Raw genomic sequence first — 21,907 nt, 5'->3', positions numbered from 1 at the left:
ACCTTTTTTTTAAAGAACTTAAAGGGGTTCTCTTGGAATGATTTAAAATCTCCACCAGCAAGATGTCTTAGAATGTGAGCAGGACTGGCTGCCACTTGCCTAAGGTGGTGAGGGGACAGGGCCTCACCACACTGCTCTACAATAGATGGTAATGATGTGAATCTGCAAACAATAGCATCCGGTTTTTTAAATAATTTTTGCCCTGTTTCTAGGTTAAAAAAAGGTAAACATAGAAACATAGTTTATAAGTATGAAAAACAGACATCTGTCCATCCAGTTCAGCCTGTTATCCTGTAAGGTGATCCAGAAGTAGGCAAAAAAAAACCCTGTGAGGTGGAAGCCAATTTTCCTCACTATAGGGGGGAAAAAATTCCTTCCTGACTCCAATCAGACAATCAGAATAACTCCCTGGATCAACGACCCCTCTCTAGTAGCTATAGCCTGTAATATTATTACGCTCCAGAAATACATCCAGGCCCCTCTTGAATTCCTTTATTGTACTCACCATCACCACCTCCTCAGGCAGATAGTTCCATAGTCTCACTGCTCTTACTGTAAAGAATTCTCTTCTATGTTTGTGTACAAACCTTCTTTCCTCCAGACGCAGAGGATGTCCCCTCGTCACAGTCACAGTCCTGGGGATAAATAGATGATGGGAGAGATCTCTGTACTGACCCCTGATATATTTCTACACAGTTATTATATCTCCCCTCAGTTGTCTTTTGTCTAAAGTGAATAACCCTAATGTTGATAATCTTTCTAGGTACTGTAGTCCCCCATTCCAGTTATTACTTTAGTTGCCCTCCTCTGAACCCTCTCCAGCTCTGCTATGTCTGCTTTGTTCACAGGAGCCCAAAACTGTACACAGTACTCCATGTGTGGTCTGACTAGTGATTTGTATAATGCAACCCATTATCTTACTTTCCTTGGCAGCAGCTGCTTGACACTGGTTTCTACAGCTTAGTTTGCTGTCCACTAAAAAAAGTTCTCTTCCATGTCAGTGTTAGGGCTCATGCACACGACCGTATGCCCTCCGAGACATATGGTCCGTGAGCGGGCCATATGTCCCGGAGCGGCATACATCGTGCACACGGGAGCACACAGCATCATAGGTTACTATGATTCTGTGCGCATCGGGCCGTCCGCGGGGCTATTGTCCCGCACTCATAAGATCATATGAGTGCGGAACAATAGTCTTGCGGGCGGCCTGATGCACACAGCATCATAATAATCTATGATGCTGTGCGCTCCCGTGCGCACTATGTATGCCGTCTTGGAGGGCATACGGTCGTGTGCATGAGCCCTTACCCAGTGTTTTACCATTTAGTATGTACTGGTGACTTGCATTATTCCTTCCCATGTGCATAACCTTACATTTGTCAGTATTAAACCTCATCTAACACTTCTCTGTCCAAGCCTTCACTCTATCCAGATCTAGTAGATCTTTTTTCTTCAAAAAACAGGTACAAACTTTGCATAAAGTTTTAAAATGGGTCCAGTTTCTTTAAAAAACTGATTCTGTGCCTGAAACACAAAACATGTTAATTGTGTATTAAATGTTGTAGTGATTTGTGTTACTATTCTTGAAATTAAAATTCAATAAAAGATTTTGAAACTAGAATTTCTTCACATACGCATAACATGGTTTATCAATGTATGGCAGTGTATTTTTTTAATGTATCTTTCACTTTTTTTCAACAAAAGCTGGATGCTGTAACACCGGAAGTACTGCCAAAATTTACCTGGAGTATTAATATGGTGAGTTGTGCTCTGTAACATTCCTTTACAAGAGGAAGAAACAAAGTAGGTTAAAATTATGCGAATCTGCTGTGGGGACGGTAAAATAATAAAAAACTTGCCTCACCTTCACCAGATCCAGCGTTTCATCTCCTTCCTCTTCCCTGACCTGCAGCCAGTAATGTACTGTTGTGGTTGCATGGTGATGTTCTGTACACCGCTGCAGAAAATCACAGGCCAGTGTGGTCTATACACCGCTAAAACCAATGATTGGCTGCAGCGGTATACATGACGTCACCACTGCAGTCACAATAATACATGACTGGCTGCAGTCCAGGGACGAGGACAGAGCAGCGATCCTGGAGCGGAGGGGCTGGTGTAAGTGAGGCGAGTTATTATATATAATAATTACGAGTTATTATATATTATTCTACCAGCCCCACAGCAGATTAGTATAGTCAAATTTAACTTGAATGTGCAGTAAACCCCTTTAAGGCATTTCTACGATAACTGAAGTATACACGTGTTACATGTGGATTTTGCTCCATGCACTGCAAAATATAGAATCCATGGTGAAAATCCTGCTGTGGATTTGAAAAAAAAAAAATCTTGTTTGATGGGGTGGGGTTTTGAGAACCCACAACACAAATGCATGGTGTGTTGTGATGTCTCATATACTGTAGAAATAGGTGATAACCTAGATTACGTATCACAGTGTGGATTTATCCTACCACTTAACCACAGGCTCAAACAGCACACAGAGGGCACTTCTGCAAGCAGGGACACACCTGGGATTTTGTATAGTAATTTCATTTGTACACAGAAGACACACACAAACTGTATACATATTGTTCTGTCTTCATACACGTTCACACAGTGTGCAGTCTGACATTCAGCATAAACCATTCCTGTCTTCCAAATAAGAGGACTGTTCTTTGTAGTCTAACTTGTTTATTGGTCAACAGGTCGTACATATGTGATTGATTATATACGATTGATTGATTGGTAAAACAGGATTGTTTGGTAAAACTACAAGAATACAAACAACAAGTATTAAGCATGGATACTATAACATTTGCATTGATAGTGAAAGCACATGGTAAAATGGCTGCCTATACATAGAATTACATGTCTAACATCTAACAGTTATAACTCCCTGAATAACAATTACAACTGACTGAACAGCTCTGCATCACACAATTTTCCTGAAACAAAAGTAGATCTCTCACCAGATATGCTTTTACAAGGATGGTGGAGTTTGAGAAGGAGACATGCATAGGACAGCTCTGAACTGTGTCCTGGAGACTAGAGACTTCTCTTTCCCAGGATGCTTTGCACTCCCACAATGCAGTGCACCACCCACAATGCAGTAGTATTGTAACAGGAAAAACAAAGTGGAATACAACTTAACACCGCTAGATGGTGCTATACCCACACTAAACACTTCAGAAATACCAAGACTGAGGCAGACGTGATCTTAATTAATTCTCTAACCCTGCTGGGCAGAACACATATTCACAATGACACACATATACACACTTAAGGATGTTTTCCAGTTTTCAGCAACTTTTTGTTTTAAGGGAGATAAGCTGCTGCCAGAGGGTTCTGCTAGTGGCTTTCTCCCCTCTCCACAGTCAGTGAGCCAGTAGGGTCGAGAGAGATGACTGCCAGCGGAACAAGCATTCTACCTTCAGCTATGTAATATATATGGCCAGCCTTATTTGCTCTGCTGAACTTCTGTCACAGACAGGGTTGACACAACAGGACTGGACTGCTCCAGCCAGCACTGATCTGGAGATGCTGGAACATCTAATACACAAGCTCATATATGGGTCATAGATGAGTCAGGAGGAGTGTGGGCACAAAGGGGAGGTTTTAACTATGTAATCCTTCCATTATGTATGCCTCTGGCTAAAAATGTATTTTTCACCCAAGTTAGACTTTTTACGTAGCCATGACTTCTTCATATATGACCCACACTCTGCTGCTTACCAGTAGATTACAGTACGTTTTGCCCTCTTTATGTTATAGAATGAAGATATGTTATTTTTTTTCTTTTTATGTCAAGATAAATGAACATGAAAACAAATTCTGCCTGGCTTCATCCTCCTCTAATATGGTTGCCGTGTCCAGCTGTAATGGTGAAGTTTATGTGTGGAGCCTTGAAACTGGGGAGTTCCTGTGCCATCTTAATTCTTCTAATGGAGAAGAAGTGGACAATGAAATAGGTATCTTCAGAGCAGAATACAACAGAAATGATGTCTTTTGGGCCTTTTTACTGCTTTACTTCCTTTTTTAATAGTCTGTCCTATTAACACATTTGTCCGCCTTCCATAGGCATAGCTCAGTATACAAAGTGGACTTTGATTGCATAAATGCCATTTGTTGTAACAATGGTTATTCCCTCCTTTTTAGGTCATTTAGCCATAAGCAAAGCTGTTTTTCTTTGCTCAAGATTTGATAGGAAAAAAGACTCTGCAGTTCTAATAACTAGCGGACCTAGAGGTAAGCAAGAATAACCATGAGTATTAAACTCAAGTATTTCCAGCAAAACAGTCATTATTTCCAATCACAGTACATTTAATCTTATTTGTTTTAGGTTATATTACTTTTTGGAATATTGTTGGTGGCGGCAAAGTGTTTGCAAGGTTTGAAGGTGTGAGTATATTAGGTGGTTTACACTTTTGAATATGTCTATTGCCTAGTGTAAGAAATAAAACAAGTTACTTCTCAGTATATACAGCCTACAGTCAGATAAATAATACAATTAACACAAATCTGTCAGACTGTCTAATGACTCAGGTCTCTAGTCTCACTTTTCTCTCCTGAATGATCTAAGCTGATTTATGATTGATCAACCTTTGATTTGGTCATATATCAGCTCAGAAGATAGTTCATGAAGGGAGAAGGGGGGCGGCAACCAAACCATCAGACAGCTATCTGACTGATTTGCTAGTGAATGACATTTTGCAGCCTGCTGTGTATTGGAAGACATGTCAGCTGCAGAAGCTAAACAGTCTCATCTGCCAGAAAACTGATTTGTCAGGCATAATATTTTGTCTGCTAGTCACCATAATTGTTGCGTGTAAACAGCTTCTGAAAGACTCCTCCATTATAGGGAACAGAATTTTTTTTATTTTAGGACAATCTTAACAGATCAGCTGTTATTGCAGCTTTGCCCCATTGATCTGAATGGGACCAATATTGGTTGGAGCATACTCAGGGGACATTACAATATACCTAAAATTGTATGAAATGGATAGAGGTCATACAGCCAGTATGCAACATAGTGTTCCCCTGTCCAGACTTGGCTGCCAATCATTACAACCAGACCCTCAAAACCACCCTAGAGGAAGTTGCTCCAATATCAATCCGACCCTCTCGACACAGAACACGGCAACCCTGGCACACACCTGAAACACGTTTTCTCCAGCGCTGCTCCAGATGTGCCGAATGCTTATGGAGAAAAATCGCAAATATCAGCAGACTTCCTCGATTATTAATTTATGCTCAAAACATATAATTCGGCTCAACATTGCCAAACAAAAGTACTTCACCTCTCTCATCACCTCACTCTAAAAAAAAACAAAATGACTTTTTGACACTTTTCACTCCCTTCTAAGCTCTAAAGTTCCAGAACCTGTCACAGACCTCTGCGCTGATGGCATGGCCACTTACTTCAGAGACAAGATTGGCAGTATCGGGCAGGAAATAATCTCCCAGTCCACAAATAATTTCAATCCTCCTCCCTCCAATTCCTGCACATGCTCTCTCTCCTTTTTTGACCCTATAACAAAGGAAGAAGTTTCCGGGCTTCTCTCTTCTTCTCGACTTACGACCTGTAGCAGTGATCCTATTCCATCACACCTCCTCCAGTCCCTCTCCCCGGCTGTCATCACTCACCTAACTACAATTTTTAACCTCTCTCTCTCTTCTGGTATCTTTCCCTCCTCTTTCAAACACTCTATTATAACCCCACTACTAAAGAAACCATCTCTTGACCTAACTACTGACCTGTTTCTAACCTCCCATTCATCTCTAAACTCCTTGAACGTCTTGTCTACTCTTGCCTAATAAGCTATCTCTCTGCAAACTCTCTTCTTGACCCCTTACAATCTGCCTTCCGCCCTCTTCACTCTACAGAAACTGCCCTTACTAAAGTGTCTAACAGCAAAAAGAAATGGTGACTATTCTCTACTGATTCTGTTGGATCTCTCTGCAGCGTTCGATATCATAGACCATAAACTCCTCCTCACCATGCTCCACTCAATTGGCCTTAAAGGGCTTCTGTCACCCCACTAAAGTGATTTTTTTTTTTGGGGCTAGTTAAATTAGTTATATAGCGATATATGAAAATATAATTGTGTTACTTACATTGATCCAGCAGTTTATTCAAAAAACAAAGTTTTATCATATGCAAATTCGGTCTCTACCAGCAAGTAGGGTGGCTACTTGCTGGTAGCTGCTGCAGAAATCCGCCCCCTCCTCTTGTTGATTGACAGGGCCAGCCGGGATCTCCTCCTCCGGCCAGCCCTGTCGGCATTTCAAAAATCGCGCGCCTGTGTTGATTCGGCGCAGGCGCTCTGAGATGAGGAGGCTCGTCTCCTCAGAACTCCCTCAGTGCGCCTGCGCCGATGACATCACCAAAATAGAAGACGTCATCGGCGCAGGCGCACTGAGGGAGTTCTGAGGAGACGAGCCTCCTCATCTCAGAGCGCCTGCGCCGAATCAACACAGGGGCGCGATTTTTGAAATGCCGACAGGGCTGGCCGGAGGAGGAGATCCCGGCTGGCCCTGTCAATCAACAAGAGGAGGGGGCGGATTTCTGCAGCAGCTACCAGCAAGTAGCCGCCCTACTTGCTGGTAGAGACCGAATTTGCATATGATAAAACTTCGTTTTTTGAATAAACTGCTGGATCAATGTAAGTAACACAATTATATTTTCATATATCGCTATATAACTAATTTAACTAGCCCCAAAAAAAAAAAATCACTTTAGTGGGGTGACAGAAGCCCTTTAAGGACACTGCTCTCTCTTGTGTTCTCTTCCTATCTCTCTGGCCACTCCTTTAGTGTATCATTCGCTGGCTCTTCTTCTCCTCTTCCTCTTGATGTTGGAGTTCCTCAGGGCTCAGTACTAGGTCCTCTACTCTTCTCCCTCTATACAGCTCCCATCGGACAGACTATCAGTAGATTTGGCTTTCGATACCATCTCTATGCTGACGACACCCAACTATACACTTCGTCCCCTGACATCACCCCTGCTTTACTCCAAAACACCAGTAATTGTCTGGCAGCTGTCTCTTACATCATGTCCTCTCTGTATCTAAAACTGAACCTCTCAAAAACTGAACTTCTTGTCCTTCCCCCATCTACTAACTCACCTAAACTTGATATTTCAATTTCAGTCTGCAGCACTATCATAACTCCTGTGCAACATGCCCGCTGTCTTGGGGGCACATTTGACTCTGATCTCTCCTTTGTTCCCCATATTCAATCACTTACACGCTCTTGTCGTCTGCACCTCAAGAATATCGCCAGAATCCGCCCTTTTCTTACGGTGGAAACAGCAAAAACTCTTGTTGCCTTGATTCATTCTTGTCTTTACTACTGCAACGCATTACTAATCGGTCTCCCTCTCACTAAACTCTCCCCCCTTCAGTCTGTTCTAAATGCTGCAGCCAGGCTCATCTATCCATCCAACTGCTACACTGATGCTACTAGCCTGTGCCAGTCACTTCACTGGTTGCCCATCCACCACAGAATACAGTTCAAACTTCTCACCCTCACCCACAAAGCTCTCCACAGTGCTGCACCTCCATACATCTCCTCCCTCATCTCCATCTACCACCCTACTCGTGCTCTCTGTTCTGTTAGCGACCTAAGATTAATAACCTCCATAATTCGTACCTCTCACTCCCATCTTCAAGACTTTTCTCGAGCTGCACCTACTCTCTGGAATACTCTGCCCCGGAATACTAGGTCAATCCACAACTTCTCCACCTTCAAAGGTGCCTTAAAAACACATCTTTTCAGGCAGGCTTTTCAAGCTACCTAAACTGACTATTCCCCAACTAAACCTCCCCCCACCAACTCCTCTGGCCTAAACTCGATCCTCTAGTAGTCCCAAACCCAAAGCAGATCGGCCGGCACCACTCCTGTCAGTTCAATAATGGCTCAAATCCTGCTTATCACAATCAACTACCTTATGTGTCACCCCCAATTCCTCATAGATTGTAAGCTCTTGCAAGCAGGGCCCTGACTCCTAGTGTTTCAGTTGCATATTATCCAGTTATTTTTGTTTTGTATATGAACCCTATGAACTTGTAAAGCGCTGTGGAATATTGTGGCGCTATATAAATAAATTTTATTGTTATTATTATTCACAACATACTACATAGTGTTGCACCAGCATAGTGCATACCTGAAGGCAACCACATAAGCGTAAGCCATGGAGTTGTTTTACGGCATAGATAAAAAGATGCTAGGACAGCCTGATTTGTTTGTTGAGAGCAGGATTGCCATGATTTTAGAGCTGACATTTACTCCATTAACATAAAAACTGAATATAACAGCACTCTCATAGCACTAAATGCAAAGGTTATATATATATATATATATATATATATATATAAAAAAAAAAATAATACATTTTGATATGACAATTCTGAGGTTCTTACCCAATATATTTTGATAAAAACACATCTGTGCCCGCCTACCACAGCAAGGTGACCGCAGTGTCCAGATGGGGACCTACTGTATTTAATATCTATCTCTATGCCAGTGGGCATCTAAATTCAGGAGACATATACAGTGTGTGAGGATATATGTAGCTTTGGGCCACACATCTTAGACGGATTCCAACATGGTCTAAACTTTATGCCTATTCTAGGTGGATGGAAATTGAAAAATTGTGGATTGCTCCTATACATCCTAACTCTTTGTTATGGTCTCCAATTCCACACAGTCAATTGCCAGAGTTACTGGGACCAATGTTACATACATACAGAATATGGCAGCATTGTAAACACCGTTTTTCCCTGATTTCTGAGAAATCCTCCATGACATCTTTCCTGTTTACACCACTTTTCGATGCTGGATTGCAGGTCTCCTTTTTTAAACCTTGGTTTTCCAGGAAGATATTTAGGTTTGCGGATATGATCGACTATAGAACGTTACAATTACTTTCACTAGATGAGCTTAGAAGATCTAGATCACTTACGGAAGTCACTGAGTATCAATACTTACAGATCCAGCATTTGTTCACTACATTATTTCACTCAAAACAGATATCTGTCCCTACGTCTTTTGAAAGGACATGTAAACTTTCGGAGTCTACTAAAGGTCTTATATCTGAAATATATGTGCTCCTCTCCTCCCCGGCCTCTCCAGCGGCTGTACGCCACTCATATATGTCTAAATGGGAATCGCTCTTACACCGCTCCATTTCAGTAGATGAGTGGAGGAAAATTTGGCAAAGAGCTGCGTTGACATCAACGTGTGCTATTCATAGGGAAAATACTTACAAAATAATGATGTTTTGGTACCACACACCTCAGTTATTACATAAGTTTAACCCTGATATTTCAGACCGTTGCTGGAGATGTAACGTGGAGGTGGGGTCGCATATCCATATCTTTTGGGAATGCCAGATTTTAAATCCATTCTGGAGTATGGTACAGGAAATTCTATACAGCTTATTTGAAATAAGATTTCCCTTAGACCCTTATATATATTTATTAAATGTTCCACACGTACCTCTGAAGAAACATTTATTAAAACTAATGTTATACGTCCTGACTGCGGCTAGACGTTTGTTGGCAAGATTCTGGAAAAGAATAGATTGCCCATCACGGGTTGAGCTCATAAATAGTATATTAGAAGTTAGACGCCTCGAACATATGTCGGCTACATTGCTTGCCTCGGTTGATAAGTTTGACCAGGTTTGGAAGCAATGGGACGCGATATTTGAAGTCTCAAATTGAATAAGTCTATACCTTACCCATCCTAACCCTAATGTGTCAAGTCTTGTCATTCCCCTTTGTATGTCTGAATCCTTCTTATAGTAAATTTTATATAGCTTTGCATAGTTAAAGCGAAAAATAGAAAGTTTGTTACTTTATTAGCCTATAGGCTTTTAGTATATCCATGATCACCATAAGTGTACTTTCTCAAAATTATTCAGTATAAGAGATATACACACATAAAAAAATATGATGTGTGCTAATCTTTTCTTTGTTGTACAAATGACTTCAGTTATATCTTTATATCAGGAATAATATGCACCAAAGTCATGTTCTTTTGTATGTATGCACATGTTTACTCTTGTTAAAATCGTCAATAAAAAGACAATTGATAAAAAAAAAAGGGGTTCTGCAGTTTTTCTTTCTGATGATCTATCCTCTGGATAGATCATAAGCATCTAATCGACAGGGGTCTGACACCAAGGACCCCTGCTGATCAGCTGTTTGAGATGGCAGCGACGCTCCAGTAATAAGAAAAAACTGCAGAACCCCTTTAAGGATACATTGTATCCCATTTCTAACAATATCATGACTAAATAACTTATTGTAAATCTCTAAACTTGCAGTCACAATACAAGTGTATGGTAAATGCCATGGATGTCAGTGAAGAGGACTCCCTGCTATGTGCAGCTGACCAGCTATTCCACGTCTATGTCTGGAATATATCCCAGTATGCACTGGGTGTGCCAGAGGAGCAACCACCTGCCCGTGAGTGGTTTTATTGTATTTAACTTTTCTTTGATTTGATCTATAAATTAATAACTTCATTAGGTTAACAGTGTAGGTTTTTCACTTTAATATGTGGACCTTTGTCTCTACAGTACTGCACTGCTGGAGGGCGCACATGTGTGATATTACAAGGTAAGACACATTGCTGGCCAAAGATATACTTTGAAAGCATATATTTTAAGGGCTCCTGCACACAAACATATTTTCTTTCCGTGTCCCTTTAGTTTTTTTTGCGGACCATATGCGGAACCATTCATTTTAATGGGTCCGCAAAAAAAACTAAGTTACTCCGTGTGCATTCCATTTCTGTATATCCGCAAAAAAAATAGAACATGTCCTATTATTGTCCGCATTACGGACAAGGATAGGACTGTTCTATTAGGGGCCATCTGTTCCGTTCCGCAAAATAAGGAATGAACACGGACGTCATCCGTATTTTTTGCCGACTGCAAAATACATACGGTCGTGTGCATGAGCCCTTATAGTTGTAAAGCACTGCATTACTTCCTGTATACCTTTCTAACAGAGTGATCCCTGTGGAGAAGCATAAGGTGATTGTTACTTCATCCCAGGACTGCACTGTGAAGCTATGGACTACACAGGGGGAATTTATAGGTAATATGTATATAGAGACTGGAAATACTGTATATGAAAGTTAGGGATCAGTATTCAGATCATACAGTATGTGAAAGTCAGGGACGTAGCTAAAGGCTCATGGGCCCTGGTGCAAGAGTTCAGCTTGGGCCCCTGTCCCTCAGTGCTTTGTGGCAAGGGAAAGAGAAGCACATAGCCTTCCTGCTGCCTGAGGCAAAAATTAAACAGGTTCCCCACCTCCATGCCAAATTCTTGACCCAACCCCTTGCCTCCAGCCAGAGGACTAACTTGGACATTCTGGGACCCTAGTGCAAAATCTATAACAGAGCAGTCTCAGCATGCACTTTCTATAATACCGGTGTCTTATGTAGCACAAGGGTCTTTAGACCGCCTCAGGCTCCTAGGCCCGGTAGGACTGCTACATCTGCACCCCATATAGATACGCCCCTGGTGAAAGTGAAGTTCCTCCAAAATGTAAAACTGGAAATATATTAGCAAATCAGGAGTTGTAGACATATTCAGACTTTGGTAATTATTAATTTGTTTCACTTACTGAGATATTAGCTTCAGCAGTGGTGTAGCTATAATGGAACGGAGTGGCTGCCGGACCTCATCTGAGAGAGCGATCTTGATTAGCCACAGGTGTGGAGGTTGCACAGGAGGAGAGGGGTGCGAAGAAGTGGCTGGGGTAGGGGCTTCCTTTCAAGAATTTTCTGTGGGGCCCAGTCATTTCTAGTTACGCCACTGAGCTTCAATCATAAATTTCTGCAACTTCCAAAATGACAGCTAATTGTCCTAAAAACATAGGGGTCATTTATTAAGCTGAAATACGTGGGCGTGACGTGGGTACTATTTTAGGTGTAGAAAAGGTCTAAATGTAAGACAGCTCGGAAGCTGTCTTACCAGGGGCGTAGCTATAGAGGGTGCAGAGCCTGAGGGGGGCGCAAAGACCCTTGTGCCACATAAGACACTGGCATTATAGAAAGTGCATACTGGTCAATGTACACCTCTGGCTGGAGGGAAGGGGTTAGGTTAAGAATTTGGCATGAGAGGGTGCCCTTTCAATGTTTGCCTCAGGCAGCAGGAAGGATATGTGCCCCCCTGCCCCTTGCCAACAACTACTGACGGAAGAGGGGCCCAAGATGAACTCTTGCACCAGGGCCCATGAGCTTTTAGCTACGCCCTGTGTCTTACATTTTGAACTGGCGAAGTTATGAAGAGGCCGGGGCTTCACGTTTTCATGAGCTGCCGGAGGATGTTAAAAATGAAGGGGCATCCTCCAGCTGTTCTCTTCCCCTTGCACAGTCAGTATAGTGCTAGACAAAAGTGTCTAACCCTGCACCAGATTTATCAGTCTGAGCCATAGTGATACATCAGGTGCAGGCCTAAACAACCTGGCTAAGTTTATGCCATGTATGAGATTAGTAAATTGAGGTGAGGTCACTGTGTATTCCTAGGAACATTTGGGCAAAATAAACCCTGGTGCCTTAACAATACTGAATCCAAGAAAGAAGAGCCCAGTGACAGTAAACAACCATCACAAGATCCACGTGGATGCAGCCAGGCTGGAGAGGAAGAAAGGACACAAATGAACGAGGTCCCTGAGGTCAGTGCACCTCAAGCATATACAGTACAGTGCCAACGTTTTAGGCAGGTGTGGGAAAGTAAGAATGCTTTCAAAAATACAAGTGTCAATAGTTCATTTTTATCAATTAACAAAAGGCAAAGCAAATGATCAAAAAGGAAATCTAAATCAGATTAATATTTGCTTTGATCACCCTTTAAAACGGACTCCGTTTTTCTAGGTATACTTGCACACAGTTTTCGAAAGAAACAGCATCTTGGAGAACTAACCACAGATCTTGTGTGCATGTAGGCTTGCTCAAATCTTTCTGTCTCTTCATTCATGTAATCCCAGACAGACTGGATGATGGTGAAATTAGGACTCTGTGGGACCATATGATTAGTTCCAGAACTCTGGATTCTGAAGATTGTTCTTAATGACATTGGCTGTATGTTTGGTGGTTGTCCTGCTGCAGAATACATTTAAACTACGAACACTTCTCTTTTTGAAAGCATTCATACTTAGCAAAGTTTTTTTTCCACACCTGCCTACAACTATTGCACAGTACTATAAATGTGTTCATTTTATTCTATAGTTTAGCAATACCAAATATTTATAGATTCTTTTAAAATTATTAGATTATAGCAAAAAAAACACAACTGATTCTTAGAAAAAGAGTTGTTGGTTTTTTCTTCATTTGGATTTTTTTCAATGTTGCATTTCCCCCCCCCCCAACTTTTAACCCCATTAGTGAAAGTGAACTTGTGATCTTTTGATTGCCTCGATAATACTTTTAGTAGTACTGTATTACAGTTAAAGGGCTTTTCTAGGTGTTAAATATTGATGATCTATGCTCAGGATCAATACCTTATCGGGGGGGGGGTCTGACACCTGGCAACCCTGCCAACCAGGTGTTTGAAGAGGCCGCTGCACAGCGCCGTCCGTTTGATAGAAGCTGCGCTTGGTATTGCAGCAGAGCTCAATTCACTTCGACGGCACTGAGCTGCGCCTAGGCCATGTGACCAATGAACGTGACGTCACTGGCCTAGGAAACCCCTGATTGGCAGGGGTGCTGGGAGTTGGACCACCCACTGATCAGATATTGATGACCTCTCCTTTAGTATATTACTAGACGTCCTGATGGGAACAATGCATGCCAAACAGGTGCCCACAATGGATCACCTTACAGAACAGTAGACATGTGATTGGCCAGTAACTACAATCTGAAGGTTTCTGTATTCTCCATGACTTGTGCATTAATGTCCCCTTAGACTACTTTCACACTAGAGTTTTGGCTTTCCGTTTGTGAGATCCGTTCAGGGATCTCACAAGCGGTCCAAAACGGATCAGTTTTGCCCTAATGCATTCTGAATGGAAAAGGATCCGCTCAGAATGCATCAGTTTGCCTCCGTTCAGTCTCCATTCCGCTCTGGAGGCGACAGCAAAACACTGCCTGCAGAGTTTTGGTGTCCCCCTGACGAAACTGAGCCAAACGGATCCGTCCTGGCACACAATGTAAGTCAATGGGGACGGATCCGTTTTCTCTGACACAATCTGGCACAATAGAAAACTGATCCGTCTCCCATTGACTTTCAATGGTGTTCAAGACGGATCCTTCATGGCAATAGAAGACATAATACAACAGGATGCATCTTGGCTGTGTTACAGATAATACAAACGGATCCATTCATGATTGATGCATGCGGTTGTATTATTGTTACGGAACCGTTTTTGCAGATCCATGATGGATCCGCCCAAAACGCGAGTGTGAAAGTAGCCTAATTCATGTGTAGATTCATGACCTTAAGGGTCCATTCACACGTCCGCAAAATGGGTCCGCATCCGTGGTGCAGACCCATTAAATTTCAATGGGGCCGGAATGTGCTGTCCGCATCTGAATTTGTGGATCCGCACTTCCGCATCCGTGCTTCCGTTTCCGCGAAAAAATACAACATGTCCTACTCTTGTCCGCAATTGCGGACACGATTAGGCATTTTCTATTATAGTGCCGGCGATGTGCGGCCCGCAAATTGCGGAATGCACATTGCCAGTGTCCGTGTTTTGCGGATCCGCAAAACACTTACGGACGTGTAAATGGACCTTAAGGCCTCATGCACACGACCGTTTTTTTTCCCCGTTTACGGGCCGTTTTTTGTGTTCCGTATACAGTACCATTCATTTCAATGGGTCCACAAAAAAAAAAAACGGAATGTACTCCGTATGCATTCCGTTTCCATATTTCCGTTCCGTTGAAAGATAGAACATGTCCTATTATTGCCCGAAAATCACGTTCCGTGGCTCTATTCAAGTCAATGGGTCCGCAAATAAAGGAACACATACGGAAATGCATCCGTATGTCTTCGTATCTGTTCCGATTTTGCAGAACCATCTATTGAAAATGTTATGCCCAGCCCAATTTTTTCTATGTTATTATTGTATATGCCATACGGAAAATCGGAACAGAAACGGAAACACGACGGAAACAAAAAACGGACCACAAAACGCTGAAAAAGCCATACGGCCGTGTGCAATAGGCCTAAAGCACAGCTCTCAGGATATGCTAGATTTATTTTGTCATTCTTCTGATTAAAAAGAAACAGGAGCAGGCAACAAGTAGTCCTTTGTGTTTGTATTCCAGCTGGAGGCTTCTTCTATCTCAATACAAGATAAGGATATTGCGGCTGAGCTAAAAGACAGAATTTCCGTCATGTCCAAACACAGGTAAAGTGTCTCAGTAAGGGTGGGTTCACACTAGCGTTATGGAGTCCGTAATGGCTTTCCGTTATAACAGGGCTATAACGGAACATAACGGAATCCATAAGACGGAAGGACGGATCCGTTTTGCTGCCCATAGACTTGCATTATGACGGAATGCAAAACGGATGCCATTCCGTTTGCTCTCCGTCCTAATAGAAGTCTATGGGAATCACAATGGATCCGTCTGGTTCCCGTTATGCAAGACGGAAAACAAAGTCCTGTGGACTTTGTTTTCCGTCTTGCATAACGGGACCCAGGCGGATCCATTTAGATTTTTGATTCCCATAGACTTCTATTAGGACGGAGCAAAGCGGAATGCCTCTTAAAGGCTTCCATTCTGCATTCCATCCTATGGATTCCGTTATGTTCTGTTATAACCCGGTTATAACGGAAAGCCATAACGGACTCCATAACGCTAGTGTGAACCCACCCTAAAATAGATGCCTGGTCCTTGACTTTAGCAATGGAAATTTAAAAAGGAAGATATCAATGTACCGTAGGTTTAACCACCTCCCGACCGCCTAACGCACGGATGCGTCCGGAAGGTGGTTGATTCATTCCTCCTGGACGCATCCGTGCGAGACGCGAGATTTCCTGTGAAAGCGCGCACACAGGCGCGCGCGCTCACAGGAACGGAAGGTAAGAGAGTGGATCTCCAGCCTGCCAGCGGCGATCGTTCGCTGGCAGGCTGGAAATGTGATTTTTTTAACCCCTAACAGGTATATTAGACGCTGTTATGATAACAGCGTCTAATATACCTGCTACCTGGTCCTCTGGTGGTCCCCTTTGTTTGGATCAACCACCAGAGGACACAGGTAGCTCAGTAAAGTAGCACCAACCCCCACTACACTACACCCCCCCCGTCACTTATTAACCCCTTATTCACCCCAGATCACCCCATATAGACTCCCTGATCACCCCCCTGTCATTGATAACCCCCTGTAAGGCTCCATTCAGAGGTCCGTATGAATTTTACGGATCCACTGATAGATGGATCGGATCCGCAAAACACATACGGACGTCTGAATGGAGCCTTACAGGGGAGTGATCAATGACGGAGGTGATCACCCCATATAGACTCCCTGATCACCCCCCTGTCATTGATCAACCCCCTGTCATTGATAACCCCCTGTAAGGCTCCATTCAGAGGTCCGTATGAATTTTACGGATCCACTGATAGATGGATCGGAAACGCAAAACACATACGGACATCTGAATGGAGCCTTACAGGGGAGTGATCAATGACTGTGGTGATCACCCCATATAGACTCCCTGATCACCCCCCTGTCATTGATCACCCCCCTGTAAGGCTGCATTCAGATGTCCGTATGATTTTTACGGATCCACTGATACATGGATCGGATCCGCAAAACACATACGGACATCTAAATGGAGCCTTACAGGGGGGTGATCACCCCATATAGACTCCCTGATCACCCCCCTGTCATTGATCACCCCTGTCATTGATCACCCCCGTCAGGCTGCATTCAGATGTCCGTATGATTTTTACGGATCCACTGATACATGGATCGGATCCGCAAAACACATACGGACATCTGAATGGAGCCTTATAGGGGGGTGATCAATGACAGGGGGGTGATCACCCCATATAGACTCCCTGATCACCCCCCTGTCATTGATCACCCCCCTGTCAGGCTGCATTCAGATGTCCGTATGATTTTTACGGATCCACTGATACATGGATCGGATCCGTAAAACACGGACATCTGAATGGAGCCTTATAGGGGTGTGATCAATGACAGGGGGGTGATCACCCCATATAGACTCCCTGATCACCCCCCTGTCATTGATCACCCCCCTGTCAGGCTGCATTCAGATGTCCGTATGATTTTTACGGATCCACTGATACATGGATCGGATCCGCAAAACACATACGGACATCTGAATGGAGCCTTATAGGGGGGTGATCAATGACAGGGGGGTGATCAATGACAGGGGGGTGATCACCCCATATAGACTCCCTGATCACCCCCGTCATTGATCACCCCCCCGTCATTGATCACCCCCTGTCATTGATCACCCCCCTGTCATTGATCACCCCCCTGTAAGGCTCCATTCAGACATTTTTTTGGCCCAAGTTAGCGGAAATTTTTTATTTTTCTTCTTACAAAGTCTTATATTTCACTAACTTGTGTCAAAAAATAAAATCTCACATGAACTCACCATACCCCTCACTGAATCCAAATGCGTAAAATTTTTTAGAAATTTATATTCCAGACTTCTTCTCACGCTTTAGGGCCCCTAGAATGCCAGGGCAGTATAAATACCCCACATGTGACCCCATTTTGGAAAGAAGACACCCCAAGGTATTCCGTGAGGGGCATATTGAGTCCATGAAAGATTGAAATTTTTGTCCCAAGTTAGCGGAAAGGGAGACTTTGTGATAAAAAAATAAAAAATATCAATTTCCGCTAACTTGTGCCAAAAAAAAAATATTTCTATGAACTCGCCATGCCCCTCATTGAATACCTTGGGGTGTCTTCTTTCCAAAATGGGGTCACATGTGGGGTATTTATACTGCCCTGGCATTTTAGGGGCCCCAAAGCGTGAGAAGAAGTCTGGTATCCAAATGTCTAAAAATGCCCTCCTAAAAGGAATTTGGGCACCTTTGCGCATCTAGGCTGCAAAAAAGTGTCACACATCTGGTATTGCCGTACTCAGGAGAAGTTGGGGAATGTGTTTTGGGGTGTCATTTTACATATACCCATGCTGGGTGAGATAAATATCTTGGTCAAATGCCAACTTTGTATAAAAAAATGGGAAAAGTTGTCTTTTGCCAAGATATTTCTCTCACCCAGCATGGGTATATGTAAAATGACACCCCAAAACACATTGCCCAACTTCTCCTGAATACGGAGATACCACATGTGTGACACTTTTTTGCAGCCTAGGTGGGCAAAGGGGCCCACATTCCAAAGAGCACCTTTAGGATTTCACAGGTCATTTACCTACTTACCACACATTAGGGCCCCTGGAAAATGCCAGGGCAGTATAACTACCCCACAAGTGACCCCATTTTGGAAAGACACCCCAAGGTATTCCGTGAGGGGCATGGCGAGTTCCTAGAATTTTTTATTTTTTGTCACAAGTTAGTGGAAAATGATTTTTTTTTTTTTTTTTCTTACAAAGTCTCATATTCCACTAACTTGTGACAAAAAATAAAAACTTCCATGAACTCACTATGCCCATCAGCGAATACCTTGGGGTGTCTTCTTTCCAAAATGGGGTCACTTGTGGGGTAGTTATACTGCCCTGGCATTCTAGGGGCCCAAATGTGTGGTAAGGAGTTTGAGATCAAATTCTGTAAAAAATGACCAGTGAAATCCGAAAGGTGCTCTTTGGAATGTGGGCCCCTTTGCCCACCTAGGCTGCAAAAAAGTGCCACACATGTGGTATCTCCGTATTCAGGAGAAGTTGGGGAATGTGTTTTGGGGTGTCATTTTACATATACCCATGCTGGGTGAGAGAAATATCTTGGCAAAAGACAACTTTTACCATTTTTTTATACAAAGTTGTCTTTTGCCAAGATATTTCTCTCACCCAGCATGGGTATATGTAAAATGACACCCCAAAACACATTCCCCAACTTCTCCTGAGTACGGCGATACCACATGTGTGACACTTTTTTGCAGCCTAGGTGGGCAAAGGGGCCCACATTCCAAAGAGCACCTTTCGGATTTCACCAGCCATTTTTTACAGAATTTGATTTCAAACTCCTTACCACACATTTGGGCCCCTAGAATGCCAGGGCAGTATAACTACCCCACAAGTGACCCCATTTTGGAAAGAAGACATCCCAAGGTATTTGCTGATGGGCATAGTGAGTTCTCGGAAGTTTTTATTTTTTGTCACAAGTTAGTGGAATATGAGACTTTGTAAGAAAAAAAATAAATAAATCATCATTTTCCGCTAACTTGTGACAAAAAATAAAAAGTTCTATGAACTCACTATGCCCATCAGCGAATACCTTGGGGTGTCTACTTTCCGAAATGGGGTCATTTGTGGGGTGTTTGTACTGTCTGGGCATTGTAGAACCTCAGGAAACATGACAGGTGCTCAGAAAGTCAGAGCTGCTTCAAAAAGCGGAAATTCACATTTTTGTACCATAGTTTGTAAACGCTATAACTTTTACCCAAACCATTTTTTTTTTTTACCCAAACCATTTTTTTTTTATCAAAGACATGTAGAACAATAAATTTAGAGCAAAATTTATATATGGATCTCGTTTTTTTTGCAAAATTTTACAACTGAAAGTGAAAAATGTCATTTTTTTGCAAAAAAATCGTTAAATTTCGATTAATAACAAAAAAAGTAAAAATGTCAGCAGCAATGAAATACCACCAAATGAAAGCTCTATTAGTGAGAAGAAAAGGAGGTAAAATTCATTTGGGTGGTAAGTTGCATGACCGAGCAATAAACGGTGAAAGTAGTGTAGTGCAGAATTGTAAAAAGTGGCCTGGTCTTTCAGGGTGTTTAAGCTATAGGGGCTGAGGTGGTTAAGAACGTGCAGGAGAAAGCGGCTGCTCACTTCAAGCCCATCAAGCCTATTCAGCACTGGTCAGAGATTTCCGTTACTGGAAACAATGGGGCACATTTACTATAAGGTTTCTGTTTTTAGTCTAAAAATGCTGTTTCAGACAGTCTTATTTTTTAAGTCGCATTTACTACTGAAATTGTGCCTGTTCTGGAGGCTTTTGCGCTTAGTTCAACTATTTAGATTTTTTAGACTAATTCAGAAGTTTTCTAAGTTTTGTGACTTTTTTCCAATCTATTTACAGTATGTAGGTGCAGCTTTTTTTTGCACCTGAATTTGTCACAAAAACAGTCTAATTTCTACTCCACCTAAGAGCTGGTGTTTTTGGGCATTAAAAGTCACACTTTCCTGGAGACATGCAACTATTTTCTTGCACAAATAAATTTGACTCATCTAAGTGAATATGAACTTGTCTAACTGAAAAACAACCACCAGAGGTCAGACTAATAACAATACGTGCCTAGTCTAACTCATCGAAAGCTGTGTGACTTTTAATAAATACTTTGCCAAAGATTTATCAGGCAAGCTTGATAAATGTGCCTCAATATTCGAATCAACAGGACATTCAGATCAATGGCAGTTTATGGAAATCTGTGAGCAGTGCCAGATGGGTTTAGGTTCTGAGTTTTATAATTGAGAAGAAGTGCAAACTAAAAGTGTACCTGTCACCCCTAATAACATGTCCATTTTAGTAAATACTTGTATTCCCAGGGTTGGACTGGCCCACCAGAGGTTCCTGCAGTGGGACCTGCTCTGACACAGTAATAGACATCTAATAAAACAGGACCCCTAAGGTATAGCACAAGATAATTTGATGTTGACCTTGGAACCAATAACCAGATCAGAGGTGAACATACCACACAATCTTATTAGGAAATTACCAATGCATCCTTCTTCACTGCATGTAAAGTACTGCTAACTATTGTCACAGCAGTTACTGGTGGATTACAGTCTGCAAGAGAAGTTGGCGACAAACTCCCTTTAATAGGATATCTGGTATTAGAGGCCAACAGAGACTGCCTGTCACAGCTAGTGTGTGGAGCGGCTTTATTTAGCTGAGCTAGCCTTACAAGCCATTGCGTCTGATTTAACAGTACGTTTATTGGTGGCAGACTCCCTTTAAACCTTAGCGATGATACTGTACGTCCTGCATATGTCACATATACACAGAGGGTGGACCCAAGGAGCTTAAAAGGGTTTTCCAATACTTTAATACTCATGACCTATCCTCAGGATATGTCATCAGTATCTGATTGGTGGGGGTCTGACACATGGGACCCCACTGATCAGCTTTTAGAGAAGTCACGTTGTATAGTGGCTGTGCTTGGTATCGTGTTCAGCCCCTTTCACTGCAATAGGGCTGAGCTGTGTCTAGGCCGCACGACTGATGAACGTGACGTCATTTGGCCTAGGGAAAGAAGCGAGAAGGCCGTGTCGCTACTGGGAGTGCTGCTGCTTTCTCAAACAGCTGATCAGTGGGGGTCCTGGATGTAGGACCCCCACCAATCAGATACTGATGACTTATTCTGAGGACAGGTCTTCAGTATTAAAGTCTCAGAAAACCCTGTTAAGGCCTCTTTCACACAACCGTTTTTTTTTTTTTCCGTTTACGGTCCGTTTTTTTGCGCTCCGTATACGAAACCATTAATTTCAATGGTTCCGCAAAAAAAAAACGGAATGTACTCCGTATGCATTCCGTTTCCGTATTTCCATTTCGTTGAAAGATAGAACATGTCCTATTATTTCCCCCAAATCACGTTCCGTGGCTCCATTCAAGTCAATGAGTCCACGAAAAAACAGAACACATACGGAAATGCATCCGTATGTCTAACGTAGCCGTTCCGTTTTTGCGGAACCATCTATTGAAAATGTTATGCCCAGCCCAATTTTATCTATGTAATTACTGTATGCCATATGGAAAAACGGAACAGAAACGGAAACACAACG

General features: G+C 42.5%; 1 protein-coding gene across 1 annotated transcript in view; it reads left to right on the top strand.

Annotated features, from left to right (window-relative positions):
- LOC120990987 (WD repeat-containing protein 49-like) overlaps positions 1-21,907 on the top strand; it is an 80,840-nt gene that overhangs the window by 57,465 nt on the left and 1,468 nt on the right. Inside the window, exons 18-26 of the mRNA XM_040419879.1 lie at positions 1,705-1,758; positions 3,806-3,965; positions 4,153-4,242; positions 4,337-4,395; positions 10,328-10,469; positions 10,583-10,622; positions 11,017-11,105; positions 12,542-12,690; positions 15,287-15,369. Of these exons, the coding sequence (XP_040275813.1) occupies positions 1,705-1,758; positions 3,806-3,965; positions 4,153-4,242; positions 4,337-4,395; positions 10,328-10,469; positions 10,583-10,622; positions 11,017-11,105; positions 12,542-12,690; positions 15,287-15,369 (866 nt within the window). The remainder of the gene's footprint in view (positions 1-1,704; positions 1,759-3,805; positions 3,966-4,152; positions 4,243-4,336; positions 4,396-10,327; positions 10,470-10,582; positions 10,623-11,016; positions 11,106-12,541; positions 12,691-15,286; positions 15,370-21,907) is intronic.

The sequence above is a fragment of the Bufo bufo genome, chromosome 2, assembly GCF_905171765.1.
Source record: "Bufo bufo chromosome 2, aBufBuf1.1, whole genome shotgun sequence".
NCBI classification, from domain to species: Eukaryota; Metazoa; Chordata; class Amphibia; order Anura; family Bufonidae; genus Bufo; species Bufo bufo.
Note: the sequence above shows the minus strand (reverse complement) of the source record. Positions and strands in the feature narration are given on the sequence as shown.